This window comes from Panthera pardus, unplaced genomic scaffold, assembly GCF_024362965.1.
Source record: "Panthera pardus isolate Hobbes unplaced genomic scaffold, ASM2436296v1 HiC_scaffold_8, whole genome shotgun sequence".
NCBI lineage: Eukaryota > Metazoa > Chordata > Mammalia > Carnivora > Felidae > Panthera > Panthera pardus.
Window position 1 is genome coordinate 13,399,764 of NW_026527013.1, and position 19,595 is coordinate 13,419,358.

At 56.3% G+C, this 19,595-nt stretch overlaps 2 protein-coding genes across 2 annotated transcripts; one reads left to right on the forward strand and one right to left on the reverse strand.

Moving 5' to 3' along the window:
- Positions 1 to 10,067: 10,067 nt before the first annotated feature.
- Positions 10,068 to 13,243, forward strand: B3GNT3 (UDP-GlcNAc:betaGal beta-1,3-N-acetylglucosaminyltransferase 3). Its single transcript, XM_053897432.1, has 2 exons — positions 10,068 to 10,646; positions 12,258 to 13,243. Exons 1-2 carry the CDS (start codon positions 10,068 to 10,070, stop codon positions 12,807 to 12,809), a joined length of 1,131 nt encoding a protein of 376 aa, XP_053753407.1. The 3' UTR covers positions 12,810 to 13,243.
- Positions 13,244 to 16,526: 3,283 nt separating this feature from the next.
- INSL3 (insulin like 3) lies at positions 16,527 to 17,822 on the reverse strand. The gene is made up of 2 exons (XM_019416306.2): positions 17,599 to 17,822; positions 16,527 to 16,758 (listed from the first exon to the last, which is right to left on the reverse strand). The coding sequence occupies exons 1-2, from the start codon at positions 17,789 to 17,791 to the stop codon at positions 16,556 to 16,558; spliced, it is 396 nt and encodes a 131-aa protein (XP_019271851.1). The 5' UTR covers positions 17,792 to 17,822; the 3' UTR covers positions 16,527 to 16,555.
- Positions 17,823 to 19,595: the final 1,773 nt, after the last annotated feature.

Sequence of the window (19,595 nt, forward strand, 5' to 3'; positions counted from 1 at the left end):
GGGGGGTGAGGGCTCCCTTTCTGGGCCCAGCTCAGCCACCTGGGAACTGGAGATTAGGTCTGCCTGGAAGGTAGTTCACGGGCTTCACAAGGACAGTCACAGGGATCACGCCCAGGCCGGGGCCTCACGCCCTCTCCTGCAAATACCCTGAGTCCCACCCTTGAGTCTCTTCCAGGAACTTCTCTAGAAAGCTGTCGCATTCACTGCCTTTCTGCCCCTGATTCACACATCAGCTCCGTGAGCACGGGCGTTTCTTGCAGTCATCTTGGCCGCGTGCCCAGAACGTATACCAAGGGCATGGCACGCACTAGGTGCTCGGCGCTGGCTCAGCAGTCACAGCGTGTACATGACAACGGTCACCGACGCTGATGTTAACTGGTCCTTGTTGGCGCTTCCTAAATGTGTGGTTTGGCTTACAGCCTGTCTCAGGACCCCGGTCGCCATGCGCACAACTGGGGTTCTCCTGTCACCACCACCCCCCCTGCCCCTCCCCTTGCCTTCGGGAAGTCCCAGAACGTTCCATGCCCTTTTCAGAATCCCAGCTGAGCCTTGTCAAGTTAAGTACAGCATGAGGAAGACCCCAGTGAGGCCGGTATTCATTCGCCTGCGGGAAGTGAGCCATGGGTTAGCAGCTGACAGCATCCGGCTTTGCAGATGAGGCCCAGAAGGGACCCGCTACCAGCCCCGGGTCCACCGACGGGGCGCCACAGCCGACTTCGGGGGCTGTCGGTCTTCCCGGCTGCCGGGCGAGGGTTTTAGCCCTCACTTCTCTGATTCAGAAACTGAGACCCAGCGACTGGGGCAGGGAGTGGGTCTGTGTCTGACGGGCCCGGAGAGCGGTCCAGGACTCACCCTCTCCGGGCCTCAGTTTCGTCATCGGGAAAGTGGGAGCATCACGCGGGGAATCCCCTTGATTTGATGGGACCCTCCAAGCCCGTGTCAGGCGGGCCCGCCATGGTCTCACAGGAGCAGGCGTCCTGAACGAACGAACGAACGAATGAATGAATGAATGAATTCTGCTGAGTGGTCAGCCCCTTCTGTACTTAGTGTCTCATCAATATTCAGTGAATCCTTAGTATTTAGTGCTGCGCATTTGCGATGAATCGTGGCCACCCAGCGACTGTATATTTTAGTCTCCGGACCCTTCCGCGGCTTGTTCACGTTCATTGTCATTTGTGTTCATGTTCATTCATGCATCACGAATGCGAACGTGTTCTGTCGTATATTAGAACTCCTGGGTGCTTCCCGCGTATTTAGCCGGTCATTAACGGTTACGAACGTCGGGGTTCATGCTCATTAAACGTATCATGAATATTTCAGCGCTTCGGAGATTTGGCTCTTTAGTGCATTCGTACCTCTTGGTCCTGTCTCTGCTCTACAGGCCCTTGCTAACTCACCGTGACTGAATCGCCGTCGTCCCCCAAGGCCTGTAGGGCAGACGGGGCCGTGGCACCTGTCACGTGCAGCGGGCTTTGGGCTGAAATGAGGCATGAGGAAATTGTTGATATGTGGGCCGTTGTCTTTTTCCCCCGTTCAACAAACAGCCGGTGAGCGTCACATGGGGACACAGCTGTCGGGGGCGAGACACCTGGCCCCACCTCTGGGGCTCCAGGCCGGTTGGGGAGATAAACGGGAGAGAAGTGAGTAGATTTCCCACGTGCAGTGGTGGTGAGAGCGGCAGAGAGAATCAGAGCCGGGGGCAGGGTGTTTTAGCTGGGAGGTTGAGGCCCTTCTGAAAAGGCAACATAGAGGGCACCTGGGTGGCTCAGTTGGTTAAGCGTCCCACTTCGGCTCAGGTCATGATCTCGCGTTTTGTGAGTTCAAGCTCCGTATCGGGCTTTGCAGTGACAGCGAGGAACCTGCCTTGGATCCTCTGTTTCCCTGTCTCTCTCTGTACTCGCACGCATGCTCTCTCTCTCTCTCAATCTCTCTCTCAAAGATAAACATTAAAAAAAAATTAGAAGGCAGCATTGGGCTGAGCCTAAAGATCAATGGGGAAAGAGCAGAAGTCCAAGCAGGTGCAAAGGCCCTGTGGCAGGGCTGAAAGAAGCTGACAAGGCTGGTGCGGCTGGAGCAGACCAGGAGGCAATGGTCACTAGGGGCGGGGGAACAGGAGCTGAGAGGTCCCATACCTGGCAGCCACACCCCAGAGGGAGGCTCTTGGATCTTGAAAACGTCGAAACAAGTGGCTTTTCCGAGTACACTAGAAGACGCAGGCTCTGGGTGATGGCGAAATCGCACCAGTGTCTGGAAGGCAAACAGCCGGGAGCAGGATCAGCTGGTCTGGCAGTGAGGCTCCCTGAGAGTCAGCCCAGACGTCACTGCTGTGACTCTGTCCACAGCCGCTATGTCTGATCTGCAGGGAAGAAGCGTGAAGGAGGCCTTGCCGTGGGCAAGCAGTGGAAAGATGTGCTCATCCATCAAATACCTGCTGGGCCTTCCTGGTTTACTTGCCATCGTGTCCCCACAGCTCTTGGCTGGACACCACACCGAAGTCAGCCCCTGCCCCAGAACACCCCATGGGAAAGGCTCCCAGGCTTTGTACAGTCTGTTCCTCCCGATCCTTCCTTCTCCGTCTCCCATGGGCTTTACCCATCGATGACTCCCTTCATCGTCTTTCCTGAATCCGCTCCCCTCCCTGCACCTCGCTGACCAGCCCCTGTCCAGGCCCCCAGATTCTTCTGCCTGGTTGCTGCCTGGCCTCTACTCCTGCCTGACTGTCCTTATCCCCTCCCAAGCCACAGGGGGCTTCTTAAAAGCATAAATCGATCTTTTCCCTCTCCTGCTCAACACCCCCTCCGTGGCTCCCATTGCCCCTCACATGTGCCAACGTAAGAGGTTCTTCGTGGCCTGCCCCATTTCCCCCCACCCTCCCCCTGGCATGGTCTGACAACCCACCATCATCTCCCTCCTGTCGCCCTGTTCCAGCCACAGGGCCTCCCTCTCTCTGCCTTCGGCACCTTACGTTTGGGGTCTGACCCTTTGCCCTTGCTAAGCCCTCAGCCCAAGATGCCCTTCCCCCAAGACTTTGACCTTTTTATCTTTCCTTATTATCTTTATTATCCTTCAGGAGTTCCCAGGCTGATCAGGTGCCCCACCCATGGGCCTGCCCTTCTTCCACAGTGTTAATCAGGATGCTACTAAACGAATTACCTCCTTCCGGTGTTAACGTCGGAAAAAAGGGGCTAGTTTAGTTATACCTGTTCATAGGTTTCACTCGCCTGTCTGCACCCAGGGTGGCCCAGCAGCGGAGTGTTGGCTGACCTGGGCTCCGGTTGTCTGTCCTTTGTCAGATGTTTAAGTGCGTGATTCCTTTGACAGATTCTGGAAGGCTCTGAGGTCCGGGTGGGGAATCTCCCAGGAATTCTACATCTCGGGAAGAATAGGATAGACGGACTCCACCCGTCGGAGTCCTGGGCTCCAATTCTGCTTCACGCTGAGTCTCAGTGTCCCCATCTGCAAGCAGGGACTCTAGGGGCACCTAAGGAGCCAGTACAGTGACAAGGTCACTGAGTGGTTACCACACAGCCAGTGTGGTTAAAGCCAAGCCCTTTTTTTTTTTTTTTTTAATTTTTTTTTAACGTTTATTTATTTTTGAGACAGAGAGAGACAGAGCGTGAACAGGGGAGGGGCAGAGAGAGAGAGGGAGACACAGAATCCGAAGCAGGCTCCAGGCTCCGAGCTGTCAGCACAGAGCCCGACGCGGGGCTCGAACTCACGGACCGCGAGATCATGACCTGAGCCGAAGTCGGACACCCAACCGACTGAGCCACCCAGGCGCCCCAAAGCCAAGCCCTTTAACACACAATTCCAAGTGACCTCGTTGCGGGTGGGTGTCGGGGGGCTCAGCACTGCCTCGTCCAAAGGGACGTGGCTGGCCAAAGTCAATTCGGGGCTGAGGTTCAGCAACAAATCGGGCTTTCCCACTCCTTGTTCGCATACCCTCTGTGGCTTCCCCCGACCTCCGGGAGATAGCCCACTTCTCAATCTGGCATTCAAGGTCTTTATGGGGTCTGGCCCCACTCCCTAGCCTCGGAAATCACCCCCTCTCCAAATTGTGCTTTTCAGCAAAATAAACCACAGACGATACCTTGAATAGGCCTGTTTTCTTTCCCTTCCATGCCTTTCCATTTGCTCTTTCCTCTACCTGAATTCCCCTCGGTGAGCTCCTATGCATCCTTCAAAGCCTTAGCTTCAATATCCTGGTCCCTTCTTCTGGCCCCAGGCCTGATCCCACAGGTACCTGGATTTGTCTCCCCCAGATTGGGAGCTTTTGGGGGGGGGGCCAGGCCCAGGGTTGAGGCTTCTCAGGTTCCCCAGACCTATTTGTTGAATGAATGAAAGAATGCGTGGACGAACGAACGGTTTTCATATTATCGGTTTTTTGGGGATAAGAGCTGCTGAGACCCTTCTCAGGACTGAAGGACCTGGAGACAAAGCAGGTTGTTTCTGTAGTGACACGAGGTACCCACTGGGCCACCCTGGGATAACTGTGAGCTCCGCCTCCCCATCTATGAAACAGGGGTAGTGCTTTCCCCAGGGTTATTCAAAGCCCATGGACTTCACTGAGTTAGCAGCTGTTTGGACTTCTGTAAATCCAGTCATTGTGTACAATGAGGACTGGAGGGGGTGGACAGCAGAGTCTTGGGTAGGGGTCAGGGAATGGGACCCAGGCCTGCAAGGAGTTTCTTTCTCACCAGCTACCTGGCCCACCCAGCAACAGGCTGCCGCCCAGTAGCTTGGAGGAAGTAATAACCAAACCCACAAGGACGGATCCCTGACTACCTGGGGCACCACCCACAGCGGCACCCAGCGAGGTTTACTAGACCAGCAAATCTTCTGCGCTCTCAGCCTTGCCGACAGGGAGGCCCAGAAGTTCTTTCCTCTGCCTTGGTGGATGGTAAAAGGAAGGGGGTCTTGGATGCATTAATGGAGGTCTATTATAGGGAGGAGGGGAAGTGGGTCTCCCTCCTCTGCCTCGAACTTGAGCTCTCAGACCCTAATCAGGAACCTCATGGGGGCTGGGCTGGTAGGGTAAAGTAGCAGAATCCTTCCGTTTAATTTTTTTTTTTTTTTTTTAGTGTTTATTTTTGAGAGAGAGAGAGAGAGAGAGAGAGAGAGAGAGACTGAGTATGCGTGGGGGAGGGGCAGAGAAAGAGGGAGACACAGCATCCTAAGCAGGCTCCAGGCTCTGAGCTTATCAGCACAGAGCTAGATGCAGGGCTCAAACTCACAAGCCTTGAATCATGACCTGAGCTGAAGTCGGACGCTTAACTGACTGAGCCACCCAGGCGCCCCAGAATCCCTCCATTGAGAGAAACCTTAGACCTGGGGAGAAAAAAAAAAATGGGGAATGCGGGTGGCTGTCGGTTAAGTGTCCGACTCTCGGTTTCGGCTCAGGTCACGAGCTCACCGATGATGAGTTTGAGCCCTGCGTGGGATCCTCTCCGTCCCCCCTCTCTCTGTACCTCTGTACCTCCCCTGCTTGTGCTCAGTCTGTCTCAAAAATAAACAAACTTCGAAAAAATAACAGTAGAGCGCAAAACTCCTCCGTATGATGAATTTGTATAAAAACCCAGCGCCAGGCTCTGTGTTCCACCCTGATTCTCCACTTCTAATCTTCCCTCGTTGTGAGTTCTGTATCCTGGGTTTGGTTTAGACCAGGATATCTCAGCCTTGACAATGTTAACATACCTGCGGCTGGATTATCCTGAGGGGAGGCTCTCCTAGATCCTGCAGGATGTTAATTGCAGCAGCCTCCCGGCTTCCACCCGCTCAATGCCATTAACAGCGCCATACCCTCCACCCTTTGCAAATGGTGACGGCCAGGAATGTCTCCAGATGTTGCCAAGTGTATCCTGGGGACAGAACCACCTGTTTGAAAATCCCTGATTTCAGCTCTAAACTGCAGATGGCGGGGTGGGGGGGGGGGGTGCACCTGGGTGGCTCAGTCGGTTAAGTGTCCCGATTTCAGCTCAGGTCGTGATCTCCCCATTAGTGGGTTCGAGCCCCGTGTCGGGCTCTGCGCCGACAGCTCAGAGCCTGGAGCCTGCTTCGGATTCTGTGTCTCCCTCGCTCTCTCTGCCCCTCCCCCACTCGCGCTCTGTCGCTGTCTTTTGGAAATAAATAAATGTTAAAAAAAATTTTTTTTTACATAAAAAAATAAAGTAAAAATAAACTGCAGGTGGGGAAAGGGGTGAATCAGTTTCTAAGATTTTATGGGTCCTTAAGGAGAGTGTCTCTTGCCCAGGAGATAGGTTCTGAGGCGTGCAGTCGTGTTCCAGGATCTGTGGGTCTCCCGCCGCAGGGGCGGCCCAGGAGGACATTGTGGCGTTTCTAGTCTGATTTCCTTTCTGATGACATGGGCTTTCTGTTACAGCTCGTGAGGTTTTGTCTTGTTTTTTTCTATCCTTTTTCTGTTTAAAATTTATTTATTTATTTTAGAGAGAGAGTGAGCGAGCATGAGCAGGGGAGGGACAGAGAGAAAGGGAGAGAGAGCATCCCAAGCAAGGTCCGCAGTCTCGGTGCAGAGCCTGACTCGGACCTCGAACTCACGAGCCACGAGATCGTGACCTGAGCAGAAACCAAGAGTCAGAGGCTCAACCCACTGAGCCACCCAGGCGCCCGTTTTCTATCCTTGTAGCTCGGGGTTTGCCTGGGAACCACACCTTTCCCGTCGTCCATCCTAAACTCAGGCCTCTCTTCAGTTCGGGAAAATGTCCTTCCGGGATTCCATTCGCTCTTGGACCTCATCCATCGGTGCCTGGTTTTATCCCAAGGTTATTTGCCTTTTCGGATCTCCCAGACCTGCCCTCCAGCAGCCTAACCACCACCACCCCCCCCACCCCAGGCCTGGCAGCCAAGCTGGAATGTCGCAGCGACAAGACAGGCCCTATGCCACCCGCGGACAGGGTCCTGAAGCTACTGAGGCTCTGCCAGCTCCGTGCACCTGCCCTTCCCTCCCCTGGGACCTTGCCCCCAGACCTCAGCCACCCTGGCTCTTCTGTGCCACTCGCATCCAGCTGGCATGCCCGCCAGACCTCAAAAGCCACACCTGCCACCAGGCCCCATTTCCTCCTGTGCCTTTTGTCACCTCGTGTCATTTCAGTGAGGTTTTAATTTGGCGTTTGTTCGCCCTCAAGAGCGAGGGTTCCATAGTGGAGACGGTTAGGTACCCCGTGCCTGTGGAAATCCAGTGTTCATTCGTTCCTCGTCCGTTCAGCACCCATTTAGCGCCTACTGCACACCAAGCACAGTTCTGGGGGCTGGGAATAAGATGGTGACCGAGACAGGAGCTCATGTTCTGGTGGCCGGAGATGGATGAGAAACCATATATATACTTTTTAATGTTTGGCTTGATTTTTGAGAGAGAGCGTGAGTGGGGGAGGGGCAGAGAGAGAGAGAGAGGGAGGGAGACACAGAATCCGAAGCAGGCTCCGGACTCCGAGCTGTCGGCACAGAGCCCGAGGCGGGGCTCGAACCCACGCACCGCGAGATCACGATCATGACCTGAGCCGAAGTCGGACGCTGAACGGACCCAGCCCCCCGGGGGGGCCCTGAGAAACAACACATTTTTCAAGTTTCATCATATATTTTAGGAGATGTAAAGTGCCGTGGAAGAAGAAAAAAAAGTAGAACAGGGTCGGGGACCAGGGCTGCTAGTGAGATAGTGTGTCCTGAGGAGGGCACGTTGGAGCAAAGACCAGAAAGGTGTGAGGGAGGGAACCGTGTGCACGTCTGGGGAAGAGTATTCCAGGCAGAGGGAATGATCTGTGCAAAAATCCTGATGCAGGATCAGGCCCAGCGTGTTTGAGGTTAAAACCCCCACAAAAACACTCTTACGTGGGGTTAATTCTCCCCGTTTTACATGGCGGCTCAGAGAGGGCAGGCTTCTTTTCCAAAGTCACACAGCAGAGCCTGTGGGGGAAGATCTGAGCCCTGTTTCCGGGAGACATCTGGCCGGAGAGGCTTGGCCGGGCAGTGTGCAGACACATTAGGGAAATGGCCTCGTGGATCCAGGAGGAAGGCAGCCTTCCCGGCTCTAGACGGAAATGGGAAGCCGCTCTCTTTTTTTGCTTCCAGGCCATAGCCGGGTGGGGTCGCTTGGGGCAGGGGGAGCCTTCCGGAATCCACTGACTGCCTCACGTTTTCCAGGTGCCGGTGGGCAGAACAAAGAGACCCCAGAACAGCACAGGCAGCCTGAGGTAAGTCCTGAGGTGCACGTAGTCATTCAACAAACACTCGCTGAATGCCCACCAGGTGCCAGGTGCTGGGAGCTCCCTTCATGCTTGCACAGTCCTGTGAGTTGGAGGTGGCTCAGATGTCCCCTTTTATAACTGGGGAAACCGAGGCCCAGGGTATAGAGGACGCACGGGGAGTGATGGCAGCGGGATTGAAACCCAGGAGTGGGGCTCTGGAGTCTGTCCCTCTGGGGTGAGTCAACACGACACGCATCTGAGAATGGGTGAGTCCTGCCTGGGGTCTCATCCAGTAGGTTCATGCTGCGCCGGAAAACCTTCACATTTAGGACTGAAAAACACTACAGACACTACCTCTCCAGACGAAAGGACATTAAGGGAATCCAGGGAAGCCCGGGAAAGGGATCTGGAAGGGAGACCGAGGGCTCTGCCTGGATACGGGGAAGGAAGGCTTCTAGGAGGAGGCGACATTAGAGCTGGGGTTTCGAAGGATGAGTCCGAGTTTACCCGAGAGAACCTTCATGAATTTACTTTTATTCATGAATTTATTCATTCAAACACTCCCTGCTTCCCCCATGTGTCTGCCCCCTGCTGGGCAATTCAGGGACCCTCAGGAAGTCACCAGTCTTAGAAAGACAAAGCTAAACACAGACACCCCCGTGGGATCAAGACCGGGCCAGAGAGGGGTAGACAGAGCTACAGGTGCCAGACAGAATCAGGAGTGTTCCCGAGGGGTTAAAGAGGGCTTCCCAGGGGCGCCTGGGTGGCTCAGCGGTTAGGCGTCCGACTTCAGCTCAGGTCACGATCTCGCGGTCCGTGAGTTCGAGCCCCGCGTCGGGCTCTGGGCTGACGGCTCAGAGCCTGGAGCCTGCTTCCGATTCTGTGTCTCCCTCTCTCTCGGCCCCTCCCCTGTTCATGCTCTGTCTCTCTCTGTCTCAAAAATAAATAAAACGTTAAAAAAAAAAATTAAAAAAAAAAAAAAGAGGGCCTCCCAGAGAATGGATCGTTAAAGCTGGGTTATAAAGGAAGAATATGAGTTTGCTAAGGATCGTAGCTTCGTTTGAAACGTGCTGGGCCTGAGGGATCTGTGGGGAGCCAGGTGCCATACTCAGGTCACAGGACCATTAAAAATAGTCCAGGGGCGCCTGGGTGGCTCAGTCAGGTAAGCGTCCGACTTCAGCTCAGGTCACGATCTCACAGTTGACAAGTTCAAGCCCCATGTCAGGCTCTGTGCTGACAGCTCAGAGTCTGGAGCCTGCTTTGGATTCTGTGTGTATGTGTGTGTCTCTCTCTCTGCCCTTCCCCCCCCCCCATGCTCTGTCTCAAAAATAAACATTAAAAAAAATTCCAATGAATAAAATAAATAAACATTAAAAAAACATAGTCTAGAGAATGTTGGTGATGGTGTGTATCAGAATGCTAGAAGCTCGGAGCTTCCTAGTGGGGCAAGTGAAAAGGGAAGCAGGAAGCATCCTCATAGCTCTCAACTGATAAAGAGGGAACTCTTTGGGTTTCTGGGCCATTTCTGAGGCAGGGATGTGAGGAAAACCAGGTCAAAAGCGGGGGGGATTCCGGGCACACCGAGCCTGGGAGGCTCACCTTGGCATCTCCAGGCCTCGGTTTTGTCTGTAAGGATTTAATCCCCCGCAGGGCCTGGGCCCCTGTCAGAGCCAACGTGGGTTGAGGGGCGGGAGGAGGTGTGGGGTGTGGGGGGGATAGGAGAGGGTGCGTTTCGATATCGTACCGACCGGAGCGACTGTAGGGCTGCACCCAGGTGTTGGGGTCCACAGGTACCTCAGGGAAGGCGCTTGACCCGTCTGGTATCTTCGGTGCCTGTTACTCTTAACAGGAACCACCAGGCCGGCCAGGATGAGATGTTCTCGGCCCCGCAGCACAGAGGTGGCCCTGCCTGTAGCTCTGAGCATCGTCACCCTCTTCTTCTTCAGTCTGTACATGTCATCGCCCGCCTTCCAGAGCCTGAAGGAGCCCCAGGACAACCCCGTGGCCCTGACCTGGCCCTCTCTACCCTCTCGGCCCGCCCCGCGCCCCCCGCCCGCCCCCTGCGGGGCCAACGCCTCCGTGGCCACCCTGCCCAACTTCGAGGGGCAGCCACAGCAGGTGCGTGACTTCCTGCTGTACAGGCACTGCCGTGACTTCCCGCTCCTGCAGGACGTGCCCCTGGGCAAGTGCGCGCCGCCCGTCTTCCTGCTGCTGGTGATCAAATCCTCGCCCAGGAATTACGAGCGGCGGGAGCTGGTGCGGCGCACTTGGGGCCGCGAGCGCCAGGTGCGGGGTGTCCAGCTGCGCCGCCTCTTCCTGGTGGGGACGGCCCCTAACCCCCTGGAAGCTCGCAAGGTCAACCGGCTGCTGGCGCTGGAGGCACAGGCGCACGGCGACATCTTGCAGTGGGACTTCCATGACTCCTTCTTCAACCTCACGCTCAAACAGGTGAGCCCGCGGGGAGTCACGTGATGAGGGCCACCCCCTCCTCCCTGCCCCCTCACCACCGCCTCCTCTGAGGGGCCCAGGGGCCCAGAGGTCCCCATCCATCCCCCCCCTCCCCCTGCTTTCTTCGCTGCCCTCACGGCGATCGGCGATCGGAGTCGCTAAGGGAGGCGGGGAGAAAGGGCAGGGTGACCCGATGTACAAGCCCGGCTGGCTCTCGGAGCCTGATGCCCTAGGTTTGAATTCATGCTCTGCTGCTTATTCGATAATCATTTACCTCTCGGGGCTTCCGTTTCCTCATAGTTATCAAGGAAATGGGATTGCTTGGATCTGCCCACCTCCCTCCCAGGGCTGTTAGGAGAATTACAGGAGATGATATTTACAAAGCTTCTAGAGCAGTGCCAGATGTTCAAATGACCAGCGGGGGTTCGGGGCGCCGGACAGAACATCGTGTTGACTTGTTCTGTCTCCCCGTGAGGCCCAGGTCTGTGCCACGGGTGCTCAATAAAGACCTTTTTGGTGGACCAGAACCCACAAGAAGTAGAGAGAACCCTGCCTTGACCCAGATAAGGAATAGCCTTAGGTGAGCCTCCCAGGCTCGGTGTGCCCAGAATCCTCCCCCCTTTTGACCTGGTCTTCCTCACGTCCCTGCCTCAGAAATGGCCCAGAAACCCAAAGAGTTCCCTCTTTATCAGTTGAGAGCTATGAGGATGCTTCCTGCTTCCCTTTTCACTTGCCCCACTAGGAAGCTCCGAGCTTCTAGCATTCTGATACACACCATCACCGACATTCTCTAGACTAGAATTAGAATGAGATTAGAATTAGAGGCTCTGAGGACCCACCCAGGAGTCGAAGGGGACCCAGTGTAGGTCCCTGCTTACAGTTGGCACAGACGGGTCTGGGCTCAAGACCTTAAGTTGCTACGTATCTGTTGTGTGACCTTGTCCAAGTCACTTTATCTGCAGAGCCTCTATTTCCTCATCTGTAGATGGGGTTGAAGATCACCCCTGCTTGCAGGAGAGACTCCAGGCAGGGCGGTGCCTGCCGTTGCAGCAAAAGTTATTACGGAGGAAACTGAAGCTGAGGTGGTTAGAGGGCCAGAGCCTCTCAACCTGCCACGTTCTTCATTCAAAACACAAAAGCATGTAAAAATGTTAATTTGGCAAATCTGAATCCAGTACCTACGAAGCGATGACCCCACACTGGGTGCTCGGGAGATAACAAAGGAGAGACACAGTCCACCCCTACCCCAGGGGAAGCCTAGAGTCTGGTGGGGAAGGTAGATATTAAATAATAGACAGACGAGTAACTATTTACCAGCAGTGCTTGGCCAGGCAGAGTCAGAAGGAGCTACAATAAATGTAAATGTGACAATTTTCCAGCACTTGTTGGCGCTTTACCGAGCATCATCTCCACAGGTCCCCAACGCTTCCGGAGACAGGTCCTCTGATGAGGTCTGTCCGGAAGGTTGGAGACTGAAGCTCAGGGTGGGGCCTCAAACCCATGCCCGGGGACGCAGCCTCGTCTGGGCTCCTTGGGCTGGGCGGCCGGCCGGGACCCACAGCTGATTGCCCCACCCCTCAAGCTCGTGTGCCCTGTCCGCCTCGCCTTCAGGTGCTCTTCCTACAGTGGCAGGAGACTCGGTGCACCAATGCCAGCTTCGTGCTCAATGGGGACGATGACGTCTTCGCACACACAGACAACATGGTCTCCTACCTGCAGGACCATAATCCCGACCGCCACCTCTTTGTGGGGCAACTGATCGACGGTGTGGGCCCCGTCCGGGTTCCCTGGAGCAAGTACTATGTGCCAACAGTGGTGACACAGGAGGAGCGGTACCCTCCCTACTGTGGGGGGGGTGGCTTCCTGCTGTCCCGCTTCACGGCCACTGCCCTGCGCCGGGCCGCCTCCACACTGGACCTCTTCCCTATCGATGATGTCTTCCTGGGCATGTGCCTGGAGCAGGAAGGTCTGAAGCCCGCCTCACACGGCGGTATCCGCACAGCTGGCATTGGGGCTCCCTCGGCCCGCATATCCTCCTTTGACCCCTGCTTCTACCGGGAGCTGCTCCTGGTCCATCGCTTCTTGCCATACGAGATGCTACTCATGTGGGACGCCCTGAGCCGACCCAACCTCACCTGTGGCCAGCAGATGCAGGTCTACTGAGGGGGTATCAGAGCCCGCAGCCTCTAGGCTCTGGTCTCCACCCCCCCCCCCCCACTGGAAGGGGCTGCATCTTCCTCCCAGGAAGCAGGAAGCTCTGTTCTCCCAAGTGGACCGGGCACAGCGGAACGCCAGGGCGGGTTTAATGAGCGATTAGTCTAGCTGGCAAACTCCTAGACGTCCTGCAAAACCCACCCGGTCCTCGAACCCATGTTCCGTCATCCTCCCTAGCCTCTCAGCTGAAGGGGGACAATCTCTTCCCAGGGCAGCCAACTGCAGAAGAACTTCTGAGTCAGGGTCCCATTTCCCAGCTCCGACCTTGATCATGGGACGGACCTTCAATGGTGGCCAAGCCCTCCTTGGTAGTAAAGCCACAGTGGTTTAATGGTAGGTGAGTTCCAGCCATGGTTCAAGTTCAGTTGGGAACCCTAGGTCCACATGCAGCTGAAGTGAGAAGTATTTGGGTTTTGTTCCCTCCCTCGGCCTCCCCCCCCCCCCGCCCCGGGGTCTCTGCCCGCCTCTGACCTCGGATGGTAGAAGGGGCTGGAGAGCCCGTGAGTGGGACCACCCCCTCCCTGCTCTAATGGTGGAAATGTCGGGCTGAGGAGGCAGACGGCTGTCTGACTCAGGCTATGAGAGCTCAGACTTTCTGGAGTCCCCGAGAGAGCCCAGCTCCCATATTTGTGCTCCCCCCAAATTCCGGGAATGAGATCAACACACGCACTTACCCCGGTGCCCAGAGAACGGGGCGATTCAAGCCCTTGGATGTCTCTGAGCTCTGGGGACCCAAGACCGGCCCCCACCCCAGTATGTTGGATTGGGGAGATCCAAGCAGAAGAGGGATACCCCCCACCCCAGCCCTGCTGGCTCTGGGCAGATGTCGGGGGGCTTGGACTTTGTAGGCTTCGGAGCTGTGCTTGGGAGGGAGGAAGGGGGTACCTCGGCAGAGTGAGGACTGGGGAGTGGGCCCTCCGGGAATAAAATGTTTTGTGAGGACCTGAGTTTTGGGGGTTTTGTTGTGTTTTTTTTGTTTTGTTTTGTTTTGTTTTAATTTTGATTTTTAAATGTTTATTTATTTTTGAGACAGAGACAGAGCATGAATGGGGGGAGGGTCAGAGAGAGAGGGAGACACAGAGTCTGAAGCAGGCTCCAGGCTCTGAGCTGTCAGCCCAGAGCCCGACGTGGGGCTTGAACTCCTGGACCAACAGATCATGACCTGAGCTGAAGTCAGACACTTAACTGACTGAGCCACCCAGGCGCCCCGGCTTTGTTGTTTTTAAAGCGGTTTGCAAGTTTTAACTGAGACCAGTCTACGATCTGTACAAGTCACGTTTGCAGTAGAAAACACACCAGCAAGAATGACTTGGATGAACAGGAGCTCCTGTCAACAGGTCTGACGTCATCCTGCCCCTGCTCACGTACCCTTGATGGTTCCCTATCACCCTCAGCTCATGTGCCCCCACCCAGACTGGGTCTCACCGCCAGCTGGACAGCACGCTCGGGGAGGGGGGGGGGAGGCACAGGGGTGAGACTGCTTCTGGCTGCGGGCCTCCTGCTGCCGGCAAGGCTCTTTCCAAACACCACCCAGACCCTCTCCTCCCCAGACGCCCCTCCCCTCCCCAGACGCCCCTCCCACTAGGATCGTGGCTCCGCTGTCCTCTGTCCCACTTCCTGCTCTCCCTTCTTTAAGGATTTGTGCGCCTCCTGTATGCTGCACACCTTGCCCTATATTCCTGCTGCCGGTGCTGTGTTGGCAGATACCCACCCTGTGGTGAGAAAACAAACCTGTGAACAAATAGGAAGTTACCGGAAGTGGTAGGAACTTGGAGAAGTCAAGCAGGTGGACACACAGGGATGGGAAAGAGTATTAGCTGAGAGATCAGGAGACTGGAGCTGGGACCTGCGGAAGGAGGACATGGCCCTGGCAGGAACCGGGAGAAGGGTGTTCTAGGCAGAGGGCACAGCATGTGCAAAGGCCCTGCGGTGGGACAATCCAGAAATGTTCAAGTTGCAGCGAAAAGGCCGTGGCTAGAGGTAGGTGAGTAAGGACGATACAGAGTAAGGAGGGACGTGAAGTCACAGGGGCTGGCCACATGGGGACTCGCGAGCTGGGGTGAGGAGAGAGGGTGTTGTTTTGAGAATGATGGTACCTTTGAGCAATGAAAGGACATGATTGTTTTTTAAGTTTTAAGAAGCCCTATGGCTGCCATAGGGACTGCTGGGAAGGGGGGTGACGGTACCATCCAGGCAAGGGAAGGCAGGCCCGGATGACACAGGGGCTGCAGGGACTTCTAACATGTAAGTCAGACCTCATCCTGCCCCTGCACACACACCTGTGGCTCCCCATTGCCCCCGGGAGAGAGTCCTGCTCCCCTGCTGCCCCGGATTGAGCAGGATACAGCCCCCCGGAACCTTAGAATATGGCCTTTTTTGGAAATAGGGTCTTTGCAGATATAATTAAGGTAAGGATCCTGGATTAGGAATGGGGTGGGCTTCAAATCCAATGAAGGTGTTTTTGTAAGAGAAATGAACACAGACATGGAAAAGAAGGCCACGTGAAGACAGAGACAGAGGGGCTCCCGGGGGGCTCAGTCAGTTAACCGTCCGACTCTTGATCTCAGCTCAGGTCGTGATCTCATGAGTTCATGAGTTCAAGCCCCACATCGGGCTCTGGGCTGGCAGTGCAGAGCCTGCTTGGGATTCTCTCTCCCTTTCTCTCTGCCCCTCCCCTTCTCTCTCTCTCTCTCCCTCTCTCAAATAAAAATAAACATCGTTTTTTAAAAAGACAGGGGCACCTGGGTGACTCCATTAAGTGTCCCACTTCGGCTCAGGTCATGGTCTCAAGGTTCATAGGTTCCAGCCTCGCACCGGGCTCTGTACTGATGGCTCAGAGCCCGGAGCCTGCTTCGGATTCTGTGTCTCCTTTTCTCTCTCTGCCCCTCCTCCGCTCGTTCTCTCCCTCTCTCTCAAAACTAAGTAAACTTTAAAAAATGAAAAAGAGAGAGAGACAGAGCTTGGAGTCATGCATCTAGAAGCCAGGGAAGGTCAGGGATTGCCAGTAGCCACCAAAAACCAGGAGAGAGACATGAACCGGGTTCTTCCTCAGAGCCTTTCGAACAGAAACCACCCGGCCACACCTTGACTTCTGTCTCTGGCTCCTAGAACTATGAAGGAAGAAATTTCTACTATTTTAAGACTCCCGGTTTCTGCTAATTTGTTATGGCAGATGTAGGGAAGTAAAGACACATGCGACAACTGGATCGCACGTCCCCGTGGGTCCCCGGCTGCCGGGGTAGGACCCACCCACACAAGGGCTGACCCAGGCTTGTCCCTTTTTTCCTTGAGAAAAATGCAAAAGGCTGCTTCGGATTCTGCAGGAGCTTCATTTATTTACTATTAGGGAGACATCAACGAGGGTCAGGGTCGGTGTCACGGATATGGGGCAGGCGGTGCCTGGGGCTCCTCAGAGGTGAGAACATTTGGCCCTCAGAGTCTGGCATCCCCGTGAAACCAAGGACCCTCCAGGCCAGGGTTGAGGTGCGATTTTTTTTTTTTTTTTTTTTTTTTTTTTTTTTTTTTTTGCAGTTGGCCCCACAGAGGAAGGTGGCCCAGGGGAGGCGGTGAGTGCTGGGAGGTGATCCGCCCCGTCCTCCCAGATGGGGCTTCATGGTGCTCCAGGAGCCCGCCAGACCCGACCCCTGGGGGGGGGGGGGGGTCTCTGGATCCTCTGAGGCCACACCCAGGCGGGTTCAGTGAGGACACAGAGTCAACAGGTGCTGCCGGGTGCAGCCACTGAGGCAGCAGAAATGTGCAGGGTTGGCGGCGGCTGCCCGGCGGGGGCGGTGACGGCGAGAGGCCTGGGGCAGGGGCTGTGGCTCGAGAACCGGCGTGGGGTCCCCGTCGGCCGCCAGCCCGTGGAGATGTCGTCCTTCCAGCCACTGCAGCAGCTCACCTGGGGACGGAGCAGAAATGGACAGGGGACCCTAGAGGACCCCTCCCCAGTACGTGCAGACAGCTGCACGCTCACCTTGTGCTGTGACCCACCAGACACCCAGGATGTGCACAAATAGGGAGCGACTGTTAAGTGCCTGCTGTATACCGAGCACGGACATAATCCCCCATCCAGGTGTGCGCGCTCTCGAGCCGCGCTCACGGGTCCCCGGTTGTGCACGTTTCCACACAGACGCGCAGACGCTTCACAAAGCCGGAGACAGCAGAGGTGACATGTGACGTATACGTGTGCACCTGTGTGCAGGCACACACCCTCGTACCCCTCCCCAGTCTCCCCCTACGGGTGCCCGCCCGCATCTGGGTCGCAAAGACGCACACATCAGGACACACACGTGTGACGCACGTGGGCACCCAAATCTGTTTTCCACCCTCCGCACCAGGGCCCGCAGGAGGATGAGAAGGGCGAGCGCTGGCCTCAGTGCGCAATTCAAGCGGGAGCCCAAACGCTCAACAATGAAGATTAATCCTCTTTTAATGCACTGTTTTTTAAAAACCTCAAGTAACGCCCCAAATCGCGAAGATCAAAACGCTGCGATTGTAAATAAGGCAGGCTCTGACCCGTGCGCTTGTAAGACTCCGCCTCGCTCGCCTCGCACTGATTCCTGCCCGGCAGGGGATGCATCCTTCGCGAATTTGCACACACCGGCGGCGCCGTGGGCAAGTGGACCCCCGGGACGCGCGTTGCAAACCACCCGCCTGCCCCCCGCCCTGACGCCAGCGCCCGCGTGCACCTGCCCCAGCTAGAAACCCCGGAGCGCAATCGTCGCGCGGCTCCACTCACGGTCTCCGCCAGCCGCTCGCCGCCCGTCTTCGGAGGACCAGCGCGGGCCCCCGCACACCCGCACCAGCGCGCGCACCAAGTGGTGGCCGCACAGCTTCTCTGGGGCTTCCGGAGCCGGCGCGGGGCCCAGCGCGAGCGCCAGACCGGTGCCCAGCAGCACCAGTGCCCAGGTGAGTGGGCGGCGGGGGTCCATGGCGGCAGGAATCCGGCCCCATCGGGGATCCCTTCTTATAGGCGGCCAGCCAGCCCCAGCTGGGGGACCTTGGTTGGGGGACAGAACGTTCCGCGGCATGGCTCAGGGAGAAGGTCAAGGGTGGGGTGAGTGCAAGTGTAGTGTAAGCCCCAGCAGTTGTGTCCCTCCTCCACTCCCCCCCCCACCCCAGTAATCTCTGTGCCCCAAGTGGGGCTCGAACTCAAGACCCAGAGATCAAGAGTCACGTGCTCCACCGCCTGAGCCAGGCTTTGGTATAGTACCTGACTTAAACTTTCGATGGCCCATCTTCAAAGGTGGCTATCTGGGGACGCCTGGGTGGCTCAGTCGGTTAAGTGACTTCAGCTCAGGTTATGATCTCACTATTGGTGGGTTCGAGCCCTGCGTGAGGCTCTGTGCTGACGGCTCAGAGCCTGGAGCCTGCTTTGGATTCTGTGTCTCCCTCTCTCTCTCTGCCCCTCCCCACCTTGTGCACGTGCTCACTCTCTCCCTCTCTCTGTCAAAAATAAACTTAAAAAAAAAAAAAATGATGGCTATCTGGAATAAACCGATTTGCCAGCCACACGACTAGAGAAAGAACCAGGCTGCCTTCCCCCACCCCGTTTCTTCCCCTCCTGGGGCTTTAAATTCCCACTCGTATGTTTTGTTTTGTTTTTTAATTTCTTTTTTAAACGTTTATTTATTTTTGAGAGACAGAGAGCGCAAGCCAGGGAGGGGCAGCGAGAGAGGGAGACACAGACTCCGAAGCAGGCTCCGGGCTCTGAGCTGTTAGCACAGAGCCCGATGCGGGGCTCGAACTCACAGACTGCAAGATCACGACCTGGGCCGAAATCAAGAGTCACTTAACCGACTGACCCACCCAGGCGCCACCCCACCCCCGCCCCCGCGCCCCCCACTACTCCTATGTTTTAAGTTTACCAAGAAACAATGAGCCCTGGAAACCCTGGGCTCCCATCCTGGACCCAATAAGAGCAGAGGCCCGGCCAGTGAACAAGCAGCTCTGTCTCAGTCCCCACCTCGCCCCTCTCACTATGTGGCCCTGGGGGCGCTGGGTGATCTCCAGGTCTGATAAGTGAGAAACCTTTATTTTTTTTCAGTTTCCCCGATGGGTGTCCAGCGGAAGGGCGTCTTGTAAGCAGAACCACAAAGGCCAGTCCAACCACGACACTAGTCATCGATCAGCTGAGCCCTAACTAGTGCAAAACACCCCCTCATTTCCTATGCGTGAGCCCCACTCCCCTTCGTGATGGTGTCTGGAGGGGGGGGCGCTTCGGGAGAGTGTTAGGTCGCGGAGGCCAGGGGGGTGGGGTCCCATCCCGGGGTTGGTGCTGCCGAAGGAGGGGCCGTGAGAGGATGTGCCCCCACGCCCCCTCCCTGTCCACGCGGGGACACAGCCAGAAGGCAGCCATCTGGAAGCCGGAGGGCCCGCCCTCGGCAGACCCCTGGCACCCTGATGCACCCTGGTCTCAACCTTTCAGCCTCCGGAGCTGCGGGAAGGAAGCGTCTGTCGGGGAAGCCGCCTGGTATTGTGCCACAGCAGCCTGGACGCGCCGAGCTGGGGCCCGAGACGGCCGGAGGAAGGAGTCTGTACCAGGACACGTACACGGCCACGCACAGGGACTCAGGCCACCATGTGGGGGGAAGCAAGCCCTGTGCTCCAAACATTAAACTCCCGCTCTCTGTCTTAAATCCACCCAGAAAGAGTGAGCCGGGGAAACCCTAGGCCCCCACTCTGGACCCCAATGATAGCAGAGCCCCAAGCCTGAGTTTGCACTGTTCCTACAGG

What these genes read in the sequence shown, in the direction of transcription:
- B3GNT3 (XM_053897432.1), top strand. Translation starts at nt 10,068, where the DNA reads ATGAGATGTTCTCGGCCCCGCAGCACAGAGGTGGCCCTGCCTGTAGCT. An exon ending in TCAACCTCACGCTCAAACAG is followed by an intron (nt 10,647 to 12,257) that starts GTGAGCCCGCGG and finishes CCTCGCCTTCAG; the next exon opens with GTGCTCTTCCTACAGTGGCA.
- INSL3 (XM_019416306.2), bottom strand. Translation starts at nt 17,791, where the DNA reads ATGGACCCCCGCCGCCCACTCACCTGGGCACTGGTGCTGCTGGGCACC. An exon ending in GCGAGCGGCTGGCGGAGACC is followed by an intron (nt 16,759 to 17,598) that starts GTGAGTGGAGCC and finishes CTCCGTCCCCAG; the next exon opens with GTGAGCTGCTGCAGTGGCTG.